This window comes from Columba livia, chromosome 7 (genome assembly GCF_036013475.1).
Source record: "Columba livia isolate bColLiv1 breed racing homer chromosome 7, bColLiv1.pat.W.v2, whole genome shotgun sequence".
Classification (NCBI taxonomy): domain Eukaryota; kingdom Metazoa; phylum Chordata; class Aves; order Columbiformes; family Columbidae; genus Columba; species Columba livia.
Genome location: NC_088608.1, coordinates 12,024,858 through 12,047,746, shown reverse-complemented (window position 1 = coordinate 12,047,746; position 22,889 = coordinate 12,024,858). Strand labels below are relative to the sequence as shown.

The 22,889-nt window shown below is 42.2% G+C and overlaps 1 protein-coding gene across 10 annotated transcripts in view; it reads right to left on the bottom strand.

Moving 5' to 3' along the window:
* SEMA5B (semaphorin 5B) overlaps positions 1-22,889 on the bottom strand; it is a 269,944-nt gene that overhangs the window by 53,518 nt on the left and 193,537 nt on the right. For all 10 annotated transcript variants that reach the window (XM_065070521.1, XM_065070522.1, XM_065070523.1 and 7 more), the window contains 6 exons: positions 15,849-15,947; positions 14,888-15,101; positions 12,173-12,458; positions 7,792-7,927; positions 3,566-3,773; positions 1,370-1,577 (listed from right to left, as the gene is read on the bottom strand). In XM_065070521.1, the coding sequence (XP_064926593.1) occupies positions 1,370-1,577; positions 3,566-3,773; positions 7,792-7,927; positions 12,173-12,458; positions 14,888-15,101; positions 15,849-15,947 (1,151 nt within the window). The remainder of the gene's footprint in view (positions 1-1,369; positions 1,578-3,565; positions 3,774-7,791; positions 7,928-12,172; positions 12,459-14,887; positions 15,102-15,848; positions 15,948-22,889) is intronic.

Below are 22,889 nucleotides of genomic sequence, written 5' to 3'. Positions count from 1 at the left end.
TTTTAATGGAAGTGTCATACAAAGTACTTATGCAGGCTGAAACTGGGACACGATCTATAAATTACCAGAAAGCTGAACTCAAGATTAGGAAAAGGAAGAACTCATTTCTCTTGAAAATGGATCATATATACGTATACACACATAAATATTCTCCCACTGAAATTCTCCAGCACAGCCTGAAGAGGACAGCTGTTATGTTCTACCTTTTTCAATCTTTGCTTTTAAGAGCTAAGGACAGGATGGCATTTTCCAGCTGTGGTTCTCTTTTTCTCACTAAACACTTCTGTGTCAGCCTGTCTGTATAAACAACTAAACCTTTACACATTAAACACTTCTGTGTCAAACTCGCAGTAATGACCAAGTTATATTTTCTGAAAGGGATGATGAAGAGGTTCAGTGAAAATAGAGCTGGCATTTTTATATTTAGACAGACATGAATTCAGTACAAGCTGATAGATAAACTCTACTTGTTGAAAATAAAATGATGGTGACATTTTCTATATCAGTTTTGGCAAGAGAACAGGGCTATCTTGCAGTAGGTCATGAAAGAGGGAATCCATTTAGACGTTGCTAACAAAATCCTTCCTCATGTCTGGCACAGAGGACATCAGACAAAACTCTCATCAAGGAAAGCAAGGGAAAAGCAAGAGGGGAGAAGGACGAGTATTTTCAAGACATGTAAACAAGCAATTACCTGCAGCAGACATTGCTATACACTCTAGGAGATTATTTGAGCATATGTCAACAAGTGGGTATCACACTCTTTCACCTGCTTACAAGGGGGATACCATTTGGATGTAAAAACGTTCTACATCCATTTCTGGGTGGAAAACTGCTCTCTTTAAAAGGTACAATCAAGTCACAGAATCTATCCAGGTGTAAGAGGTGGCACACACAACTGAGATGAGGTATTGGGCTCCAAAAGCAGTAACAAGTTGCCACACAGCCCAGCCCTGGCTCATCAGACGTCTGAGAGGTGATCACTCCAATAAGCCAGGATAGGTTGACTGCAACACGAATTCAGAAACCTGCTGCCATAAGAACTACCAGCAAAACACAAGAAGTGTTACCAAAAGCAACACTGAAAAGTCAAGTTAAAAAAAAAAAAAAAAAAGTAAATATTGTGAAGTCCTTCTATGGTAAACACACAATTTCTGATAAGGATTAATTAATATATACCAAAAAAATATTGCTCATTCTCATTGTTCCTGTCATGAATGTATCTATTTGGAGATGCACTTCCAACAGTGTCTTTTGTCTTGTAGTGATGAAAAAAAGCATTCTAAACCAAATCAGGCTGGAATATGTTTTCCTGATGCTTTTCTTTTTAGGCTGAGGTGGAATATATCAGAGTTGTAAATTTGCTTACCCTTCTGTTCTGTACATGGAGCATCTCTCCAGAGGAATTTTTAGCACTCCATTATTTAAGCCCACAAAGAGCGACCTGTCGCTGTGCAGGATTTGGAGGCTCTTGATTGCTTCCCGTTGTCCATCAGGGAGGATCTGCATTTCCTCTAAATAACAACTCCTCAGGCTCCTGTTAGTGGTGGAAAGGGCCTTCAGGATGGTGCCGTACTCTAATGGAACAAGAAAAAATGCGCAAGTAAATCTTAGAGGAATTGACTTAATTTCATACCTGCCTAAAGAGTGAAATATTGTCATCTTTGCACAGCTTCTTTGAACCTAATTCTGGGTCTCTTGTTGCCCATGGTAGAGAGAGCTCCAGCTACACGGTTACAACCCTCAGCAGTTCTCAGACATTACAGAAACCGTCTGTGAATGCATTTAATGGGAACCCAGAAGGATGTGAACTATCTGGAGAGTGACTACCTGGAAATATTTCCTAGTTGGAGCACCGAGGCAGAAAAGAGTCTGGTCCCGTCACCAGTGAGTTATACAGCAAGGTGACCCAAGATAGCAGGGATCATTTCTGGTGCCTCAAATCTGTATTTCTTCTGGTTTATGGAGCAGATCAGTGTGATTTGATGCCATGATAAATGACGACAGATGCAGTGGCCCTGCTGGAAATCTCAGAGGTCTCCGTAATGATTGCATGGGTCACAGATCTAATTGATCCTCTTCCTAGAAGAAACCGTCCTGCCAGCTTGACAAGGGGATGTTATGGCACGAGCAGTGCACACCAAGAAACATATATGTTTGCGTTCACAGGGCTCTTACCTAAACAATTTGAAGATCTGTCAAACTGTGGGAGATTTGTGCTGGAGAAAAGGGGACAACCACATCATTTTTCATTAAAATCCCAAAAAGGTCTGTTAGCCCCAATTGTTGCTGAAGCTTGACCTTTCCATCCCGATAATGTCTGTATTGGTACCAAAGCTCAGCAATTACAGTGGTGGGGCTGGCTGCCACGTGAAGCTTCTCTTTCCCTTAGGAGGGCCTTAAGTGTGAAACAAGACTGAAGCTCAAGTCTGAACTCAGTTTGTCTGAGGACTGGGTTTATATTCAGGGCTGCCTCTACTGAAGCATTTGACTGGTTTAAACATTTCAGGTCCAGCAGAGCTTACTCTTCAGTTACCTCTAACTAGGGCCACAAAGCAAACACAAACAAGAAGGTAAAGTTGTGGCAGCAGACCTTTGTACACAAATTATATGAGGCAGAAAGTATCCCAGCTTTCTCTCAGGTTTTGTAGCTGAGACTCCTCACTTAAATTATCAATGTATCAAAATAGCAGAACTGTGGTTTACTTCCATTTAAATACCATCTTCTCATCATAATCAATGCCCATGGAGGCTCCCACAGTGGGAATGTTACTAGAACACATCCAAGATGATTACTTTTGAAGTAAGTGGTGGTAAAAGTTAGATAAATTATGACACAGTCTTGGAAGGTGGTAACATGAGAATGAGGCAATGACTCTGCATTCAGATGTGAGATTAAACTAACACTTACAGAGGCAATCCATCTTATTCTAAAGTCAAAGCTTCTGCAATAGAGGATAACAACATTATTCCCATGAGGCTGGCCATATGCTCTGATTAATCAAACTATTTAATTTAACCTCTATCATTACTATGAATATGGGCTAAGACAACCATTTGTAACACTTTGTTCTTCTTCAGCATCTTTCATTTATCCAAGATATCTGTGCTTTTCAGAAGCGGCAATGTGTCCTGCTAATTAGAGGACGGCAGTAGAAATCAAGAGACTAAATCACAAACTTAATTCTACCACTGGCTCACGATGCTATGACAAAAAATCACTTGCCTCAGCTTCCCCATATGCATTGTATTTCAGGGCATGTCCATTCCTGAAAGCACTGGGAGTCATACAGCAGTAGGCACGTGGAAGCGCAAAGAAAGAAATAATTAAAACGTTGGGCAAGCCTGGAGGTTAAATATTATTACTGCTTGTTTAGAGATGAGTATGTCTCTTGGGACTCTACCCCAAGTCCTCCGTCCTGCTTTTAATTTACTCAGGCAAACCACCTTCCATGCAGTTCTGTGCCAAAATTATATTAGATGACAACCATGTAATGATGTCACAACTGGCCTACCAGGTCTGTGAGCAAGTGAAGGGAACTTTCTTAAGTCCTGATGCTCTTACCTGTCCCAATATACATCACGTGGTAGAGAGTATCCTTCCCCTGAACAATATCGACCACCAGTTTGGAAAACCGAATGCTGTCCTGGGTCACGTATGGATCTACAGTCACCGGCTGCACGACGTCGTTCATCAGGAACAAGCGCTGCGCATCCTGCAGGACTCTCTCCGTCAGGTTCTCGTTAGGGCTGTCATCACTCAGCGTCCCACACTAAACATGGAAGACTGAACTTCAGTACCTGCATTTTAGCCCCCCTCCAGCAGGCCGAACCCTGAAATTCTTCTGGAAACCCACATTCTGTTGATTTTCTGTGGGAGTGGGTCTGTGTGAGGGTCACAGGATCAGACACCCAGCCTAGCTTTGGCCTGTAGCCCACTCTTTATAAATGTTTCTCCCAGCTCATCCACTGACCACTGATGTTGTGTTTCATTCCCTTGTGGTACCCTGGAGCCAGCACACCAGAAGGGCAAAAGGCATTAACAAACCAAGGAGGAAAAGAAAGAATTAAAGCTAGCTGTAGAAAGATGTAAAGCTAGCAGTGGAAAAAGAGTTCTTGTGGTAATCCTTGAAGCTTTTCAAACCATCTTCAGACTCTACCTGACATCCCAGTCTGTACAACAGACAATTCCTACAAGTTAAAAAAACTGGTTGATTTTGCATTGAAGAACTCAACTCACCACACTGCTTTTCTGCTTCCCTTTGTACAGACCACTCAGCTTCATCTTAACCAAGGCAAGTTAGTCACTACCTCCTCTCTCCCCACACGCAGCTCTTCTGTCCTCACAGTGAATGGCAGATCAACCGACGTCAATTCGCCCTCCAGCACCAAAAGAGCAGGGAAGAAGAGAACTTTCTGGGCTGCAAGCACACACTGCTGGCTCATGTCCAGTCTTTCATCCACCAGTACCCCCAAGTCCTCGTCAGGGTTGCTCTCCGTTCCTTCATCTCCCAGCCTGTATTGATACCAGGGATTGCCCTGACCCAGATGGAAGACCTTGCACTTGGCCTCATTGAACCTCACGAGGTTCACATGGGCTTACTTCTCCAGCTTGTCCAGGTCCCTCTGGATGGCACCCCATCCCTCAGGCGTGCCAGCTAGGTGTCATCTGCAGACTTACAGAGGGTGCACTTGATCCTACTGGCTATGTCATTGATGAAAGTATTGAACAGTACTGGTCCCAATACGGACCCCTGAGGGACACCACTTGTTACCGATCAGCATCTGGACATTGAGCTGTTGGCCAGTACACTTTAAATGCAACCATACAACCACTTCCTCATCCACTGAGCAGTCACAGAATCACAGAATGTTAGGGATTGGAAGGGACCTCGAAAGATCATCCAGTCCAATCCCCCTGACGGAGCAGGAACACCTAGATAAGGTTACACAGGAAGGCGTCCAGACAGGTCTTGAATGCCCATCCATCAAAACCATATCTTTCCAATTTAGAGAGAAGGATGTTGTGCGTGACTATGTCAAAGACCTTACGGACGTTCAGACAGATGACCTCACTAAGAGATGCTCACATCTGACTGATTTCAGTAGAAAAAAATCACAAATTTCTTTTCCTGCATTTTGGGCCCAGGTGTTCGGGCTTTCCTTGGAAGAGAAGTTAGCATATTGTGAATTAGGATGTTGATGTACAGCACTACAGCTACAGTGTACAAATGTCCCATGTGTACACTCTTGCTATGCATCAAGGCAATCCTTTGCAGTGTGGCTGCCTTCCCAAGGTGCACCTTGCAGAGTTTCTCTTACACTGTGTTAAAATGAGTTGTCAGGAATTTAGTTCACATTTACATGATCAATATGGATCCTAACAGCTGGTGTATTATGCCCTACAATATTCTGGAGTTTGTATGAACTAGGTGAAGAGGGTGATACTAATTCCCACCACCTATGAACATGGCCAGTTTTTATCAACTTTAGCATCTTCCTGTGTAGCAAGACTAAGGAAACTTCAGTGATTTTTTTAATGTGCCCTCAGGTGGGTTTTAATGCTTTTTCTATTGTAATGGTCTTTATTATTTGATCACTGTCTCACCCCAACTTCTAAAGAGTTTCTAGATCTCTTCCTTCTGTCTCCTATACTCCTCCTGGTTTACACTACTGTCTTCCTTCAGATGCTCTTCTCCCCGTTCACTTCCATTTCTAGACCATCACTGAAGTAGGAGTCCCAGAGGCAGAAATGTCATTGTTGGTTTTGTTTTCTGTTCTCATCAAGTCACAGATAATCCTTTTGGTCTACTGGCAGCCCATATGCTGACACAGCATCCCCCTGGTTTGGTTTTATTTTGTTTTCTCTAATTTCCTGATTATCTGCGCTGCCCTGATCCTCTGTATCCTTCAGTATTTTTCCTTCCTCTCTGCAAGAAAAAAAAGAAATCTGGCAACCTTCCCGCATCTTCCTTTGTGAACAATGAGGCAAAAAAATTAATTTAATTTTTTTGCAATATCTGCCTCTTCTGTCACTAAATTACCCTTGTCATCTCCTAAAGGCCCTTCACTGACCCCTTGTACCTCCTGTACTTGAAAAACATCTTAATCTCTTATTGCAATCTTCCTTTTGTCTGCCACATACCTCCTTTTCCTTTCCTTATTTTCCTCTGACCCTTTCCTTTCATCTTGCTGCTTCAGTCTTTGCACTCCACGTTTTATCTGATACTTTTCACTACATGGAAATGCTTTCCAAAGTCCTTTTCTATTCCTCCTGGGTTAGCCCAGCAAGGCACGGAAAGTCCTTGATTCTCAGGTAACCTTAATATTCCTTTTAAAGTAAAAAAAAAAAAAAAAAAAAAAAGAGGGTGAGAGAGAGAAAAAGAAAGCCTGGCCATGTTTGGCACGGCTACGTCTTCAGTGAAGCTTCGTTTCTTGGTTTAGAGTACAACAAGCTAAGGGGGTGATCAAGAGCCCAAACCTGTCTCACCTTGTACAGGCAGAAGCCCTTACTCGGGTGCCATGAGAGAATTCAAGGGAAGAATTCGGGTTCCTCAGCAGGAACCCAACCCAAGCAGGTCCCTGCCTGCAGCATGGACCTGCCTCCCATCTGCTCTTGCTGTGATTTCAGGTGACTGCAGAGTCCTTTTTGGAAGGTCCCTGACATTACCAGGCTGAAGGCAGATGGCATTTGCTGGCAGCCTCAGCACCTTTGCCATAATAAAGGAGGGCCAGATTCACACAATCAGGCTGAAAGGATGGGGAAGTGAGGACAGGGAGAGAAGTCCATCCACCTTAGGATTCTCCAAGTGGGAAGGGACTGAGCTGTAAAATGGGCTCAGGAAGAAAGGTCTGCTGGGGCTGTCACATGCATACCCTGCACTGACCGAATCTGGGCATAAAGTGGCTCAAGTTGTTCTATAATTTTCAAATTGGTCTTAACTCATAATGCCCCAAACCCACTCTTTCATTAAAAAAAAAAAAAAAAAAAAAAAAAAATTTTTGAGATGACATGAAAAGGAACCACTGTGACCGTCCTTATGTGTCTAGTTCCTGCTGCAACGTGTCCATAACTTCTGGCTGAGACACTGTGTCTTGGAAGGACACTTGCACTGAAACACTGGCAGCCTTAGGGGCCCTATCAAGTGACAGAAGATACATCACATGCTTATACAGCATCAGTGGTTAATTACATGTCTTGTTTAAAAATGTAGGTTTTCTCCATTCTGGGTTGACTTTGTCCAGCTTCAGCTTTCAGTCCTTCCCAGTTTTGGTGGGGATGTACCTCTGTGCCCCTTTGTGAGGATCACATTCTCAGAGCTCACATGTCAGTGATGAGCATAACAGAGATACAAGAGCCAGAAGAGTGGATTTCCTCTACTGTGTCAGAGTCCAACACAGTTCCTACCATAGCCAGTATTGATTCTGTCAGACACTTGTTTCCAAGATTTTCCAGTGGGGGGATTTCAGTGATGTATCCTGACGAAAAATTTCCTCCAACATTTTAACCTAGAAGAACACCTCCAGGCCACAGATATTTTAAGTTCTTCACTGTTATTAAAACTGTGAACACTCTTTTTATCTGTAAAAATATAAAATTTCTGCCAAAAATCCCATGGTCTCAATAAGAAGCGGAAAGGAGTTCCACGGGCTGAACTACTCATAAATGTGGAAAAATACAATTTATCTGCACTGTAGATCTACCCGTAAAAATTAGTTCCACACAAATCAGCCCAGTGGAGTGACAGAAGGTAAAAGGGAATGGAGTAAACTGAAGGACAGAAGTATTACCTGGAAATTAGGGATGGGGTTTAACGTTGGCAGCCAGGCTGATCTTGGGTTTTCTTGGTAACGGAAAGGGCCATTAAATGCCTGAGTAATGGCACTCAGATTGAAGGCACACACTGCTGAGGCAGCTATGCTGTTTCTGGAAAAGAGGAGAAGAAAGAATCAATTTAATCATTAGAACATGGACATTTTCAACATAACAGACATCAAACAAAAAACAGGTAAAATGTTAGGTAGAGGTACAGTGATACCTACCTCACAAGGAGAAAAAATAAATAAATTGTAAAATGCAGATGACTTGCATGCTGATTTTGAGAATTAATTTTAAGCTTGGTTTTAAAATGTCTGTGATTTAAGGGCCACGGAAGCAGTTCTGACAAGAAAGGTGAATACAGTTTAATTTGCATGGATTATTTGTGTCTGGCTTTATTTTTATTTTTTTTAACAAGCCATCTATCTTTATTGATTACAAACAACCTAATTTTTAATCTCTTGGTGTTTCTCAAGGTGAAATTCTGTTTCTACAGGCTCCTGAAATCTTCAGGTATAAAATATATCCCCTAATGTTTGCATATGTAAGTATAAATACACATGTGCATGCAGGAGAAGGGAGAGGGTGACAGTGCAAACTGGTTGTTAGAGCAGCTCAGCACACAAAAAGGTCTTGCTGATACATGAAGGCCTCTGTTTTCAATGACCACAGTTCACTTCTTTGTGTTCCCAGGGGGGAACAGCATCTGCCTGGGGCAGCCTGTTCAGCTGCACCCACCAGCCAGGGGAGGCATGACCAGGGAAATGTCGCTTTAGGAAGGACTCTTTGGACAGGAATTAGTTTTAAGGATGCTCTGCTGCCTAGCCAGACTTGCACACAGATCATTCAAACTTCACTATCCCATTTCAGTCATGGAGGACCTATTTCTGCAAGGTTCTAAGCAGTTTCAGCTCCTTTTGCCTCAAGAGAGTTGGAGGGCCCTTCCCAGATGTTGATGGCACCTCAGGGGAGCCAGCCCAAAGATGGGCCTTTGCTAAGTGGCAACCTGGAATTCAAACCTGCTCCCAGCAATCTCCTTCCCCCCATATTTTTAATTATTTTTTTTTTTAAGAGGAAAAAAACAACATTTAGAGAAAAATAAATCAGAATAAAACTAAAAATAGGGTTAGCACAAGAGACTGACTCGTTATGGTGCCTTTTAAATAACACAAGCGCCGCTGTATGTATCTTCCTGCTAATTAAAGCAATTTGAATTCTCTGAAAAGAACACTTTTTTTTATTTTACTAAACCAATAATTAAACTCTCTTGCACCAAAAAAAAAAAAGCCTTGCTATACAATCCCAGGCTGGAAAGCAGAACAGATTCTTTCACAGCATATTTCTTCTGAGCAACACAACACTGGGATGAACTTCTTGCTTTGTCTTCCCATTCTCCGCGCCTGCCCCTGCCCCTTCCACCCCTGCAGTGATGGAGTAGCTCACTTCGAACATGTCAAAGCAACGCCAGGCGAACCTTTCTCCACTTTTGTCTGAACACCGCTGATGCAGTGCATGCTCACAGACGGCGGCTCTTAAGACAAAGCTAATGATGGATGACAAGTAAATGCCTTGAGGCACACACAGAAAAAAAAAAAAAAAAAAAAAAAGAGAATGAGAATGAGAAATAAAATGAAAAAGGAAAAGAAAGAATAAAACCCCACTAGACTAACAAAACAAATTTTTTTTTAATAAGATCTTTTTAGGACCCTGCTAAGTACTCCATAGTTTAGCCTTTTCCCTTTGCTAGAGAGCAGAAAGGAAAGAGGTTTTCCATTAAATCTGTGGCCCATTTTTCTTTCCATCTATGGCCTGGCATATTTCCCATCCCTCCCTATGAAAAGTTGGATCCCAGTATCAAGCCAGCGACATCAGCTTGCACAGCTGGGCCACGCATGGTCCTGGTGTTAAGCGCAACCTCTTCTGTTCCTGCCTCCTACTTCCTGTGGGTAACTGGGTGGTTTAGAGAATAGGTTAAGTTCAAGGAGGTTTTAACTTTATCTCTATTACCTCTCAGAAAGAAAAAAATAAAATTAAAAAAAAATAAAAACTTCTTAAATATTTCATCAGTAGCTTCGCTAAAAAGCTCTCCCACTGATTCAGCTGGATACAACATAAGATGAAGCAATAAATTTATACGTGGGTGTTACCACAACCACTAATACCTCTTTGTTATAAGATGACCCTAAATGATCCTTCCAAAATAAAAATACCTTTAAACAAAAAAATCAGAGTTTTGTGGTGCGTCAGTATTCCATTATAAAGAAACTCAGACTGGAGCATATATCAACCCTCTTTGGCATGCAGAGCTCATGCAGCATGATATAAGCCCCAGTGGAAGTTAAAAGAATAATTACCATTATTTCCCTAGTCAGATGACAAATTGGAACATTTTCTCTTTGAACTCTCAAAAGAACATAATGTTGTAGACCCAAAGCGTTACTCGATCTAACTTCAGCTATTATCAATAACTCATTTCTTCAATTACACAAATGTTACATATTATATTGTCCTCCAAAGATACATACACCCATCACCTATAAAGAGTAAATTAAGTGTAACACAGAGGAGATGGGTAGCACTCGTCATGTCTCACGTTATATCTGGGAAACAGAAATAGCAGACAAGAACTCTCCCAACTCCGGTAGCTTATGTCTCCCACCTTATATTCCAAAAGCTATATCAATTTGATAAATACGATACAGTTATTAATAATTTTCCCATTTCCAACTTCTGTTCTTGGCTGGATAAATGGACAAATGGATAAATAAAACACTGTTACTATGGACACAGAAGTCTTCTCTGATTTAAAAGAAAAGAATTGTCATCTCCAATGCCCAAAGCAGAAGAGCAGCAGCCAAGTTTCTTTCTAACATTCAGAAAGTTTGGCTAACATCCTTTAAAAGTTTTTAGAGAACAACTCATGCTCATTTCAATCCCAGGACAGATTTTCCCCAAAACCCACAGTCAAGGTACAATACTCAGTCACGTCTATTTTTTCTAGTTGCTTCTCCACTTGCTTAGTTTTGGCTGATGTTGGCAATGCTGGTGTAGAAACAAGACACAGGAGATGGATGAGGGTGGCCAAACCCTTACCTACTTCTTGGTATTTACAGAGTGGGAATAACATTTGGGTTCTACACAGGCAAACATCCAACAGTGCGTTAGCTCAAGAAGTTGGGGCTGATTCTGTGTGAGTTCAAGGGCTGAAGTTCAAGCTCTGTCACACCACCAAGTAACACATTATAATAAAATAGGAATGCCTGTACTTCAGTGGGCCTTCACTTCTTTGGTTTGCTGTAGGCTTCTTGGGTCAAGACCTTTATTCATATTGCACAGGACTTCATGGCGCACAAAACCCCCAAGGAAGTTGGCTACTCAGCATGAGAAAGGCACTTTGAGTGTTCGTCGTGTGGAGTAACTAACTCAGACTTTCCTTCTCTAGTTTACACATGAGGATAACACCCCCTTGGAGAACATGTATTATTGAAACTCAATACCACACAGACTGGTTATAGCTCGAAACTTATCATCCTAGCCTTGGGCTTCAGGGAGAAAGTTATTTGAGCTTTCCTGACTTAAAAGTATACATTATGAGTATTTTAATATATTTTTTAATTAACTCCTCTTCCCCTTTCTGTTTTCACAGCTACATTAAATCATTCCAATACAAGTTTTTTCAATATCAAGCCAAGAGGTGATTATGAAGTTTCAGAAATCATGCCTTCCCCTTGGAGTTCCAACGCTGCTTTTGATTTGTGGACCTGAAATAGCTTGCAGTGGAGGTGCAGTCCCCCTTGGAAATGTCAAGTGCTGTGCAGCCCACCTGACGTGGCTTCTATAAAGCGCTGTTCTACAGCAATTTCTGTTCATTTCAGTCTAGGCTGTTGGGATCCCATCTGTCTCATTCTCCTTGTTCCAGTCCTTCTCTCCCAAGCATATGTATCTGTCTATCTCCTGGGCCAGTCCCAATGTTCACACAATTGTGTCAGTTAACCTGGCTGAAAATTAATTACCTTTTTCTGTTGAGTCATTTTTAGACTAGTTCTCTGAACTACACAAGTAGCATTGCCACTACAAAACATCAGAAGTCTGTCACAGCCCAGATTTATAACAAATTAAGTTACTCTAGAACTGCACAGTCACCTGTCATGGACTCCAAGAGTCTATGAACCATGGATTAAAAACATTGTCCTAAAGGCTATATTGCCACAATGGATAACACAGACCAATCTATTCCTTCACATTAACCAAAGAATCATTACAAAATGATTGCTCAGATTGTTTAAGAAATCAGGATATGTAGTCTCAGACTGCTGGGAATAGAAGAAGGACAGTAAAACCAGTGCAACTCACACGTTAGTAGTGAAGACACCATAGATCAGATCTTGCTCAGGAAGGTAGAAGGTGCTTTGCAATTCATTATAATAGAAAGGGATTTCACCAGCACGGGAGCAGTTCAGCCTGGCCTTCATGAATGTTGTCCACGTGTCCTCCAGCAAAAATCTCCCTCCGATATCATTTTTGCAAACCCTTGCCACGCGAGAATACACTGTTTTCCCACAGTCATGTTCTACTGCATTCTCACGGAAAAAGAAGTAGGTGAACAAGCCGATGTCATAGGCAGCAATAAAGTTAGGCTCTGAAAAAACAAACATTTGAAGAGGGAGTTTGGAGTCAGCAGATGACATAAAAACAGCAGATGATACTAATGATATGCAGGATACAGCTCAAGTTCAGTTTTTCAGATGTTGGAAAGACCCCATTGTTTCCCCACTTTATTGGCAAAGCTGCTACTGACTTCAGTGGAAGCACAGTTCAACACTTTCCATATGCATGACTATGTACCTATACTAATTTTACAACATATAGCCTTCCCATTGGATTCCTTCACCTATTTACTTCTGAAGTGCACATTATGGTGTGTTAAATATGCTGTGCGCATCCGCTCGATTCCCCAGACTGCTGCATCGAAACATTCAACCTACTCTCCCAGCGCAATCACATCTGGCTTTTATCATTAAGTCTTTCCAGTTTCTAGGCACAAAAGATTATCTTATGTTCGTAAAACAAAACCATGCCACAGACCGACAGTATTGAAGAAAGCTCTTCTTAATTCTTTTTTGCCTAGAATTATTGTTATTATTTTCACAAGAATTGAAAAGAACCTGAAATTGGTTTGTAGTGAATATTTTAATTGGGTATTTAACAAAGCTTCAAAGTGTACAGTCTTTTATCCCAACAGTTTCTTTGACAGGGGAAAAGATTGGCCAACGAATAATATTTGACTAAACAAAAAAAGTGCAGTTGTTTTTATAGGGTGTTTTTACAATGTTCATTCCTGAGTAATGCTCAAAGGAAGAAAAGAAAAAAAAAAAAAGGAAAGTACAGAATTCCTTTAAGACTGCAGTCCAGGAGGGAAATGAGAACAGAGTCGTGGCGGGGGGACAGGAAGGCTGATGCTGCTGCAGGTTTGGGAGGCAGATGATGGTGCAGAGGGAAGGGCACTGCAAAGCATCTCCCATCAAACTTTCTCCTTCGAACGGTGAATCTTAAAAGGACTGTTGTGATCACCAATTTGACCTTCTGTCTAACATGAACTAGAGAATTTCACCCTGTAACTCTACCACTAACAGGTGAATTAGACCACATCTTCAGAAGGAGATCTGATCTTAGTGGATGCCACTTTCCTCAGTGACTCGTTCAAATCACTTAAGACTGCCCCAGCTGCAACCTGCACTTCTTTTTCCATTTGACACTATCTGGTTTCAGCTTCCAATCACAGGCTCTTGTCATGACTTGTCTGCTAGATTAAAGAACTTTATCCTGCTTGAAATCTTCTCCTGATATAAGTACTTCCATATCATGAACAAAACACCTTTTATCTCCTTTTCAGAAAGATAAATAAATTGAGCTCCTTAAGTCTCTCACTGTGAGGTAGGCTTTCCAAGCTTCAAATCACTCCATGGCTCTTCTCTGAATCATCTTCATCTTCTCTGTTTCTTGGTGAAAAGTGGCCAGAATAGGATGAAATTACTCCAATGTCACCAGCACTGCAGAAGGTTAAAAATCCAAGAGGCATGTTAGCTTTTCCAGTCACAGAACAGAAACTCAGTTTCTCTTTGTCTTTCCTTAACTCCCCTGTCCCAATGTGACTTCTTTCTGAATTCTTCATTTGGCCACAAACAAGAGGCGCATATTTCTAGTGAGTGTATATGGGTTATGCTGCTTCTTGGTCCCATTTGACAGTCTTGCCTGGCAACATCCTTTTTCCACAACTCCGCGTCTCCATACTGACTTTGGTATGTCTGGAAAAGTCTAGTTCGATTTCATTAAGCTCCAGAGAGTCCACAGTCCCACTGCTCTTATTTTTGACCGAAAAGTTGTGAAATCCAATGGAAAGATTTTGAATATCTTGTAAACTTACCTGAGTCAAAGGAGAGAGGGAGAGTGGAATACTGGGGTCTCCATCACTACAGTCTGCTCAGAGAAGACGTGCTTTGCCACGGTCAGAACGTGTGAACTCAGTGCAGAAATCACTGGTTGCAATCCTATAGCTTGCTTGATGTAGGGTATTATCACATTGGGGCAATAGTTGCTTTAAATAACTATAAATCCACAACAGCATGGGTTTACATCCAACATAACTCGCTGTAAAATTTCTCATTTTCGGACTGATCTTGCACTGAAACGAACTGTCTTCAGCTGAGTCAGCAGAAGTGCAGGGTGCTTAACACTGTGCAGAACTGGGTCAACAGAATTATGCTTTCAGTTTGTTTTGATCCTCAAATCTTCGAGTGGTTTTCTTGTTAGAAGGTTGTATTTGGTCACCTCACAAGACCCATATATATGTTAAGTAGCCTGTAAGACCCACTTTCCATTTCTAAATCAACTTCTCTGAAACATGTGCAGGTTATTTTTAAATGTCTTCTAAGCTGATTGATTATTGCTCAGGGAGCCCTTCCCCATCGTAACTCTGGATCCCAACATGAAAACAGAGGGAAAGATTTACAAGCCCACCAAGTTGACTTTCATACACCTCTTGTTCAGATATGACCCACATGACTTTACCATTGAGCCATTTGGAGTTGTATTGTGCTGTCCTAAGTGGGGGAACATTTCCAAGGCTGCGGTAAATAGCAGGATCCCGTCCAGAGAAATCAATTACAGTTGCAGCATAGAGTTCTCCTCGTGATGTAATCACAGCTGTCGAGTTATGCCGAGGGTCGTACGGGCACCGAGCCACCCCATTAATTCTGTCAATGATTTTGCTAAGATTTCCTACCTGTATTTAAAAGGAGAGAGGAGATAATTTAAACAGCATCTGGCTTTTTTACTGGTACAGAGAATTCAGTTTGCCCACAAGTACCCATGAGCAAAACCTTGATTTAGAAAAAACAGGCAGCTATAAGAAAGTAATGTCAGCAAAGACTACAACTTTATCTTTACATCCACCATTTGCCAACATAAGTTGTGTCTGAGCCTCGCTGATCCTATTGCTTTGTAAGATAATTCCCCTGCCAACAAAGCCTGTAGGTCCCAACCCACTCGCTATAATCAGATGCTCTTGCTGCCAGCACAGGTTTCTAATCTTCCACAGACACCTCCTGAATATATACTGGCATTAAAAAATATAAAAATAAACACTGCTCTGGACCTGCTCCTGTGTCCCTTGAAGCCAAAGGGAGTTTTGCCATTTAGTTTAAGGAAACAATTTAAGTATTCAGCTCAGGAGGTGCTCACAGCTAAGCCTGTCTATATTTTGCATTTCCAGCAGCATGTCTAAGGTTTACACAAGTAGCACTTCGTCCAGATCCAGCTCACCCATAACACAGGTTTTTTGTTCCCCACCTGCAGGTAGACCCACTGCCCCAAAGTAGACCAAAGGGACCCAAAGAAGAAAACCAAAACCATTTCAGTTCAGCTATATTTGGAACATATTCTCTGCAGCCATGGTGTCCTGCCAAATGAATGGCCTTCCCCAGAGCACGTATCCAGCCCTCTCCATCACCGCAAAAGAGGCAAAACAGACCTGTCGGCTGGAACACACTGGTGAAAAGGCATTGGTACCACAGGTAAAAACCTTCTTGCCATAAACAATCAGCACTCGGACATAGTTCTGGCACTCTTCCTATAGAGACATAAGACAGAGACAAAGATTTTTAAAAAAGAAGACAGTGAGGTTATTATTACATTTAAAAAGTTACCTGTATTGCAGCTGGAATAGACCTTCCTTAGCTCTAACTCAGACTGAGGTTTGTTGCAGCAAGCAGTGCACAGCTCTAGGGAGCCCACGGTCTAAGTGAGCAAGCCCAGTTTGCTGGTTATTTCTCTAATCATAGCCCTGCACATCCCTGGACAGGATGGTATCCATCAAGCTGACTCTGTATCAGCTACACAAGTGCCTCTTCCTGTGCTGTGCTTAGACTGGAGGAAGAATTCTCCTTCTTTTCATGATGACACTTCTGACCTATTTTTCCCAGCAATGCAGCAGCTTAGAAAACATTACACAAACTCCATTGAAGGACAGCGGGTTTGTCTGCAGTATAATTCACACCATTGCCAGCATGAAAACAGCAGGAACTTCTCTTTAACAGACCAGGCTGGTCAGGAGAATCTCCCACTTGAAAAGGTTGTTACTTCTTGCCTCCCATAAGGACTGTGTGCTCAGGATTTTCCACGGTAGAAGGAGTTTCTCTTTCAGGACAGGCCAGTGAGAAATAGTAAATGCCCTCTTGTTAACTACCAGACCATTTGCTGGTACAAACAGACAACTCCCTCCACATGCCACTCCCCAAAATCTGTGGGGCTCCCGTTGTCCCAGGAGGCAGCACAAGCCTGCACTTGAGGCTTTTTTTTTCCAGAAAATCTCCTTTGTGTTGCTAGGGAGGGCCACAGTCTTTCTTTTTTGCTGCAGACTCATACCCAGAGACCCGTGGGCTGCAGATCAGGCTGACTGAGCATCTTTGGGGACTTCAACCACGGGGGAGGCAGAGCTCACATAAAGCAGGGACTAACGTGCCACCCAGGGAACGGGAGGTACGACACTCACGTGCGGTCACACAGGCAGTGCAAGAGGCTGGAGAGCCGCCTGCCCCAAGCTTCATCCCAGCTGCCCCGATGAGAAAAGCCCTGCAAGCCTGGCACAGGCTGCCTGCCCTGGGCTCTGGGGCCACCTCAGAGGGGAGGGCATGAGCCGCGGCTAACGGCTGGCACCCACAGGGGTTCAAGCACAGAAAGTCTGTTACATTCTATCGCAAACAGAAAAGGTAACTTGTTAAAAAATAACAACTTCAGCTGGGTTATCCTGGCTGCTTTGCTTTCCTCCCTCCAATAGATCATAATTTGCCACTAAGCTGAGCCTACAGTTGCAGACACCACTTCTCCTTCTGTAAGGAGCAATCACTCTGCGAGCTCCCCTGTCCCACAGCACTCCACGCTGCTGATCATTTCCCTGAAGACTTCATTTGTAAGATTCAGCAGTTTAAAAACACTCCCTCTCATCTGGAAAGGAAAAGGCTTGCTTAGCTGGATTACATGTTATCTCCTTTCATTTGCTGTATGGAAATCATCTTGTTGAAGGATGGCATTTAGGAAAACCCCTTGAGCATTAGCCACAGACAAGCGACTGCGTGGGTATGACACATGAGGCTTGCTTTTGCATGGAGAAGATCACCAGGGCTGCACTCCAGAGGCAGCCTAAGAGCCGTCGCCCAGCCCAGGCAGAGTGCCATAGGGCAGCTGCTGCCCCTTGGGAGCCTCCACAGCGGTACCTGGGATCAGATACGTAATGCCTGGCACCCAAAAATGAGAGCTTGAATTCATAGCTGGGTCAATTCAGCACTTCATATTTCAGAAGCGGATCAGTCATGGTGACATGTGGGCATTGGTCTATCAAACAGGACCTTAAGAAGCACCTTCCCACCTGCTCTGTGTTGGGAAAAGAGTTCTCATTGCTTCCTTTAACAAGACAAAGGTCTTGCCAGCCTCTCTGCCCTCTCCCACCATTTTCACCTGCTGCTGTAAGCCCTGTTAGCTTCCCTGCCCTAGAGATGTCTGCATTGCATGAGCAGGTTAAATAATTCCTCTTTCTGTAGAGCACAGTGATTAAATCCCACATAGTATTAGGACCACTATATGTTTAACTGCAAAGTGCTAGAAACTCGAGAGGATGCTATAAAGAAAAGGTATGGGCTCCTCTCCCAAAATGGTTTTGCCTTTAGAATATGATTGATTTGGCATCTAACCCAGAAAGCACACAATAAGAGAGTACCCATGTGCTCCCCCTCCACATTCCACCTTCCTCTGCTTCGTGCAGAGTCTGAACATAGCTTCTGACCTAAGCCACCTAATCCTATTTGTGTGGCTGGACTCTCTCCTGCCTTGGTACTTCAATATATTCCTATCTAAAATTCTGTCCTGTAGAAATCTAAAATCCTAATTCACAGAGTTATATTACTAATTCTAATTGTACAGAGCTATATTACAGATTAACAAACATCCATTTCTATAAAAATCCTCCCAGCTGAGAAGATAGTACATGAAAAAGAATTTCTGTGCGAGGTCATCTGCTGGATGGTCTTCTGGAGTCTACTGTCACTGATGCGTTTGTTGCACACTTCACTCCAAGGCTCAGTAGCCTGGCTTGGTAAGGATGCTGGAAGCTGGTAAAATATTGTGTTATTTTAGCCTAATTAAGCATGGTTTTATCTGTACTCATTCAGTCCAAAGCAGAAGTTTTTTATTGAAACAGAGGAGAAACCATACTGAACAAACATATCTTCTGCTGTCTAAACCTGCACCAGAATATTTAATCTGGATGCACCAAAGCCCACTAATTATTTCATTGGCTGTAAGAGGCAGAAGTTGGGGTGACCAGTGGATGTTTTCCACTCTGCTTAGATAACGATGCCTCCAGGCATGGGCCACATCCAGCCATAGCTATCTCTATGAATTAGCTGAGCAGGCCTTTTCCCCGGACCTGCCTCACTGATGGGGTAACAGCATTCCGTGCTCCTGGAGGAACAGCAATGATAATGCGTACTTTCATCCACTGGTCTCCAAGCAGTTTATACAGCTTTAAGTAATGTTCTGCAACAGATGTGCATTACCTGCCCTGTTTCCTCAGCTGGGGACATCAGAAAACACAGGTGCTAAACGATTTGCCGTGGTGACACACTGAGTCAGAGGAGATCCTGAAGGACAGCAACAAAGATCTAACAACCAGAGCCCACCTCTCTAGCTTGCCTGGCCTAAAGAGGAGTCCTGTGCTCATCTGGCATTTCTTATTTCTGTACCCACTACCAGTCATTTCAGTCTATGAAAACCTCCAGCAAAAGCAAAGAAGAAACCGAACCACTCAAATGCTCCCGATTGTGGGATTTTTCTCAAGACACTGTCGGGGAGATTTACATTTAATCCCCTTTGTACCCTATTCTCAAAATAACTAGCAAGAACAACCTTCTCTCTGTGTTCTTTAAACCAGTCTGGATTTGCTCTGAAAAGTCATTCAACATGTTGCTCTCTGCAACAATTCAGAGCTGAGACAACCAGTTAGTAAGCTGATCTCACAAACCCTTAAGAAAATAGGAGCTATTTAATGCAGTTTCTTCCATGTGGCTGGAAAAGTCTAGGTGTGCAGGAGGCAAACTTCAGACAGGCTTTAATATAGCTGGAAAATCTGGCAAGCTTGAACGCAGCTCTGTCCAGACGAGACAATATTTGGATCCTGCTCTCACATTATGAAGCAGACAGTTAAACCTGGGTATGATCAGTCTGCAGATCTCATCACCAGAAGATATTATTTGGATCAAGAGATTAAGGATTTAAATAAAGGGGGAAGACTGGATATTTATATGGTTAATGAGAATAACCCAGTTATATTAGTTAGGATTATTATTAAATATATGCCAGAGCTGATAAAAACCTGTGGCTCACAGCCAGAGCATTAAGCATGTCTCCAATTTTCCTATTAATTGCATGTTACCCACTTTGGGTTCTTGCTTCTTCCTCAAAATTACCTGGTACTTGTCCCTTTTTTTGAGATAAGGCCTTAAATTAAGCAGATACCACTTTTCTCCAGTCTAATGGCCCTTGTTTTCCTAGAAAGGAAGAGTATGTAACTTCTAATGCTAAACCCTACAGGGCACAGGGTCTCACAGTCCCTAAGAGAATGAACTTCTTCGACGCCTCTTGCTCCCTCCTACCCCTCACAGGTTGAGCCTGTCCTCATTTGTTGCACTTTTTGCAACATTCAGATTTAAACAAGTCTGTGAGTGCTGTAATGTCCACAACTGTAGACAGAACCAAGTCTCCTTCTAGCTCATACAGATGTCAGCACATTTCAAACCTGAGAACCAAGAGTGGTGCCCTGTTCTTCTCTTCATTCATGTGGACAGATCAGCAAATGAAGAGGTTGAACTCCTGCTGGCTTTGGTTTGAGGTAAAATTCAAAAAGACATTTTGAGGATGCTGTGACTAAGCCAGCTGGAGGTGCATCTTCAGCCGTTTCATCTGTCATCTCTGAATACTGGAGTTCTGAAATGTTATAAGCCCTTAATCTCATCGTACAGATATATTTTTCTTTGAAAACATAACCATATGTAAGCACTACTTTAATTGCCCTTTTACTTTGTATAAACCACTCATGCCCTGTTTTCAGAGATCTCCTTCATTTTTTTTCCCAGGCTAACATTATTTCACCACATACTGATACATTTTTATCATAAATTAAAAAGAGTTACATGCTGTATGAAAAAAAATAGCTGTTTCAGATGGTCTGTTGTCCTCAAATCCCTGGAGCACAACCTGCAGTTCAGAGATCAGCCAGCAGAACTCCATGTTACCCCTTCACTGACACTGTAGAGTGCAACAAACATTTGATTTATCTGTTGCAGTTCATCCCAATTTATTAAAAAGAAATCAAGACCTAACGTTTCTCTAGCACTGTTATTAACATATTTTCAGATATCTATATTTATTTATTTGGACAAACAATTATATTAATCAGTTTCAATGACTACCCTGACCAAGCTGTCTTTCTCCTTTGAGTGCAACAGATAGTGAAGAGAATTGCTAATGATTTTTCCAGCCAAGCTTTCTTTAATGGACTTCAAATCAAATTTGGGGGCTGATTCCACATTGATAACTTAGCAGAAGTACTAGGTTCAGATCTCCAGAAGCAGTTACAAAGGAGCGGGGTGGGGGGGGGGTGGGGCGAAATCTGACCACCTTCCAGTTATTTCTGTTTGCCTGGGGATTTATATGGTGTCTGTCCTAACTAGATGCCTATTATTCGTAAGTGGAGTGAAGATTCACAGCTCCACGAGATAACCAGAGGGCACATCTTCTGTGTGACTCGGGGCCACTTGCAGGCCTGAAACAGCAGATTTCCCCATTAGCTCCAAACCCATTTAGGTGGGCGCTACCCTTGGGCTAGGATTTCCCTGTAACCTTGTGTCAATCATAAGATCCCCCCAGTATCAGACATCATACTAGAAAAGGATGAAATTATATGGTGGGACAACTGCCTCTCAGACGTTTCTCTTGATCCTTTCTTCCTCCAGAAGTGTTATTAGTGCATCACCTTTCTCCTGGCTACACAAAGCTCTTAGGACAGCATGTGAGAGCTGGATTGCTGCCGTTTTCACGAAATGGTTCCCTTTCACTTTTTGAAATGACATTGTGCTGCTTTTGGAAAGTTAACAAATAATTCTGTGCTTAGACAAGAAAAAGACTCTTGTTTAGAAAGCCACAACTTTCCCGGCCAGGCAAAATTCCTTAGATGTGGTGGATGTGGAACGTTATGCAGAGACAAACCAACTACAGACTAGAAGCTGAGCAACTCCTAATGAAATTAAATACACCTCTTCCTCTTCTGCCATATCCATCATTCATTTTAACTACAACCTCTGGGTGATATAATTTGCAAGACAGAAAGAAAGTCAGCATAACACTGACTTTGTTCTCCGCATTGTCTGCCAGTAATGCAGAAGTATTCTGGGGTCAGTTGTAAGGTGCTGACCAGGATATATTTTAAAATGCTGCAAAAATAAGACTGATTACTAGAGGAAGCCCATGTGGATCTCCAGAGATATGGCAAATAAAGCATATAAAATTCTTTCAGGAAACCACAGGTTTTGGTTGATAAATACGACATAAATGAAAGAGACTTTTCTAAGGTGTTTGTTTTAATACCCTATGACATATTGTGGAGAGGTAATTTTAAATCAGGTTCAAGAACATGTACATTAATGGATTAAAATCTGATAAATCACTGGACTGAAAATGTCCCTAGAGTGAAATCATTCACAAAATTGCTACTCTAGAAGGATCCCAGATGGGATGGTAATAGCACAGTATCAACATTTTTCTTAATGATCATTTGTGGATAACCCAAATATTAGGAAAACAGTAATTACCGGTGAGGCCAACACCGGCTGTGTATATATATCTATGTATAGTGATATACTCTAGGCTCATGAGCTGGACCCAACAAACAAAATACGTTTTTGTAAGATATTATGCATTAAAGAGCAAGGAACAAAAGGGCTCTATGTAAAGATTGGGAGATTACATCATAAGACTGGCAACTGTGAAAAGGATTTAGCGGTCACAGTGGCTACACAATTCTGCATGATCTCCATGACAGAAGAGCTTACAAAACTGCCAGGTAAATGAACAGAAGAGGGTGAATAAGATGGGGAAGACCATTTTAATCACACTCAGGCATTAGAGAGATCGACAAGGGAATACAGGTGAAAAATTGGAGCATGCAAAAAACAGACACAAAGAATATTCAAGGGCAACAGAAAAATGACTTGGAGAAGGAGGTTTGGAGAACTCAGCTTTTTGCTTTATCAAAAAGCCTAAGTACTGATTTGACAAGAACATATAAAGTGCCTTTGTAAAAAATAAATATTGGTAACTAAAGGGCTCTTTAATCTAGCAGAGAAGGGCAAAATGAGACCCAGCCACTCAAAACCAAAGCCCGATCCAAAGAGGAAATAAAGTACATGTTGTTAACAGGGAAGAAGATCTGCCATTAGAACACGGCAGCAGAGCACAGTCAGCC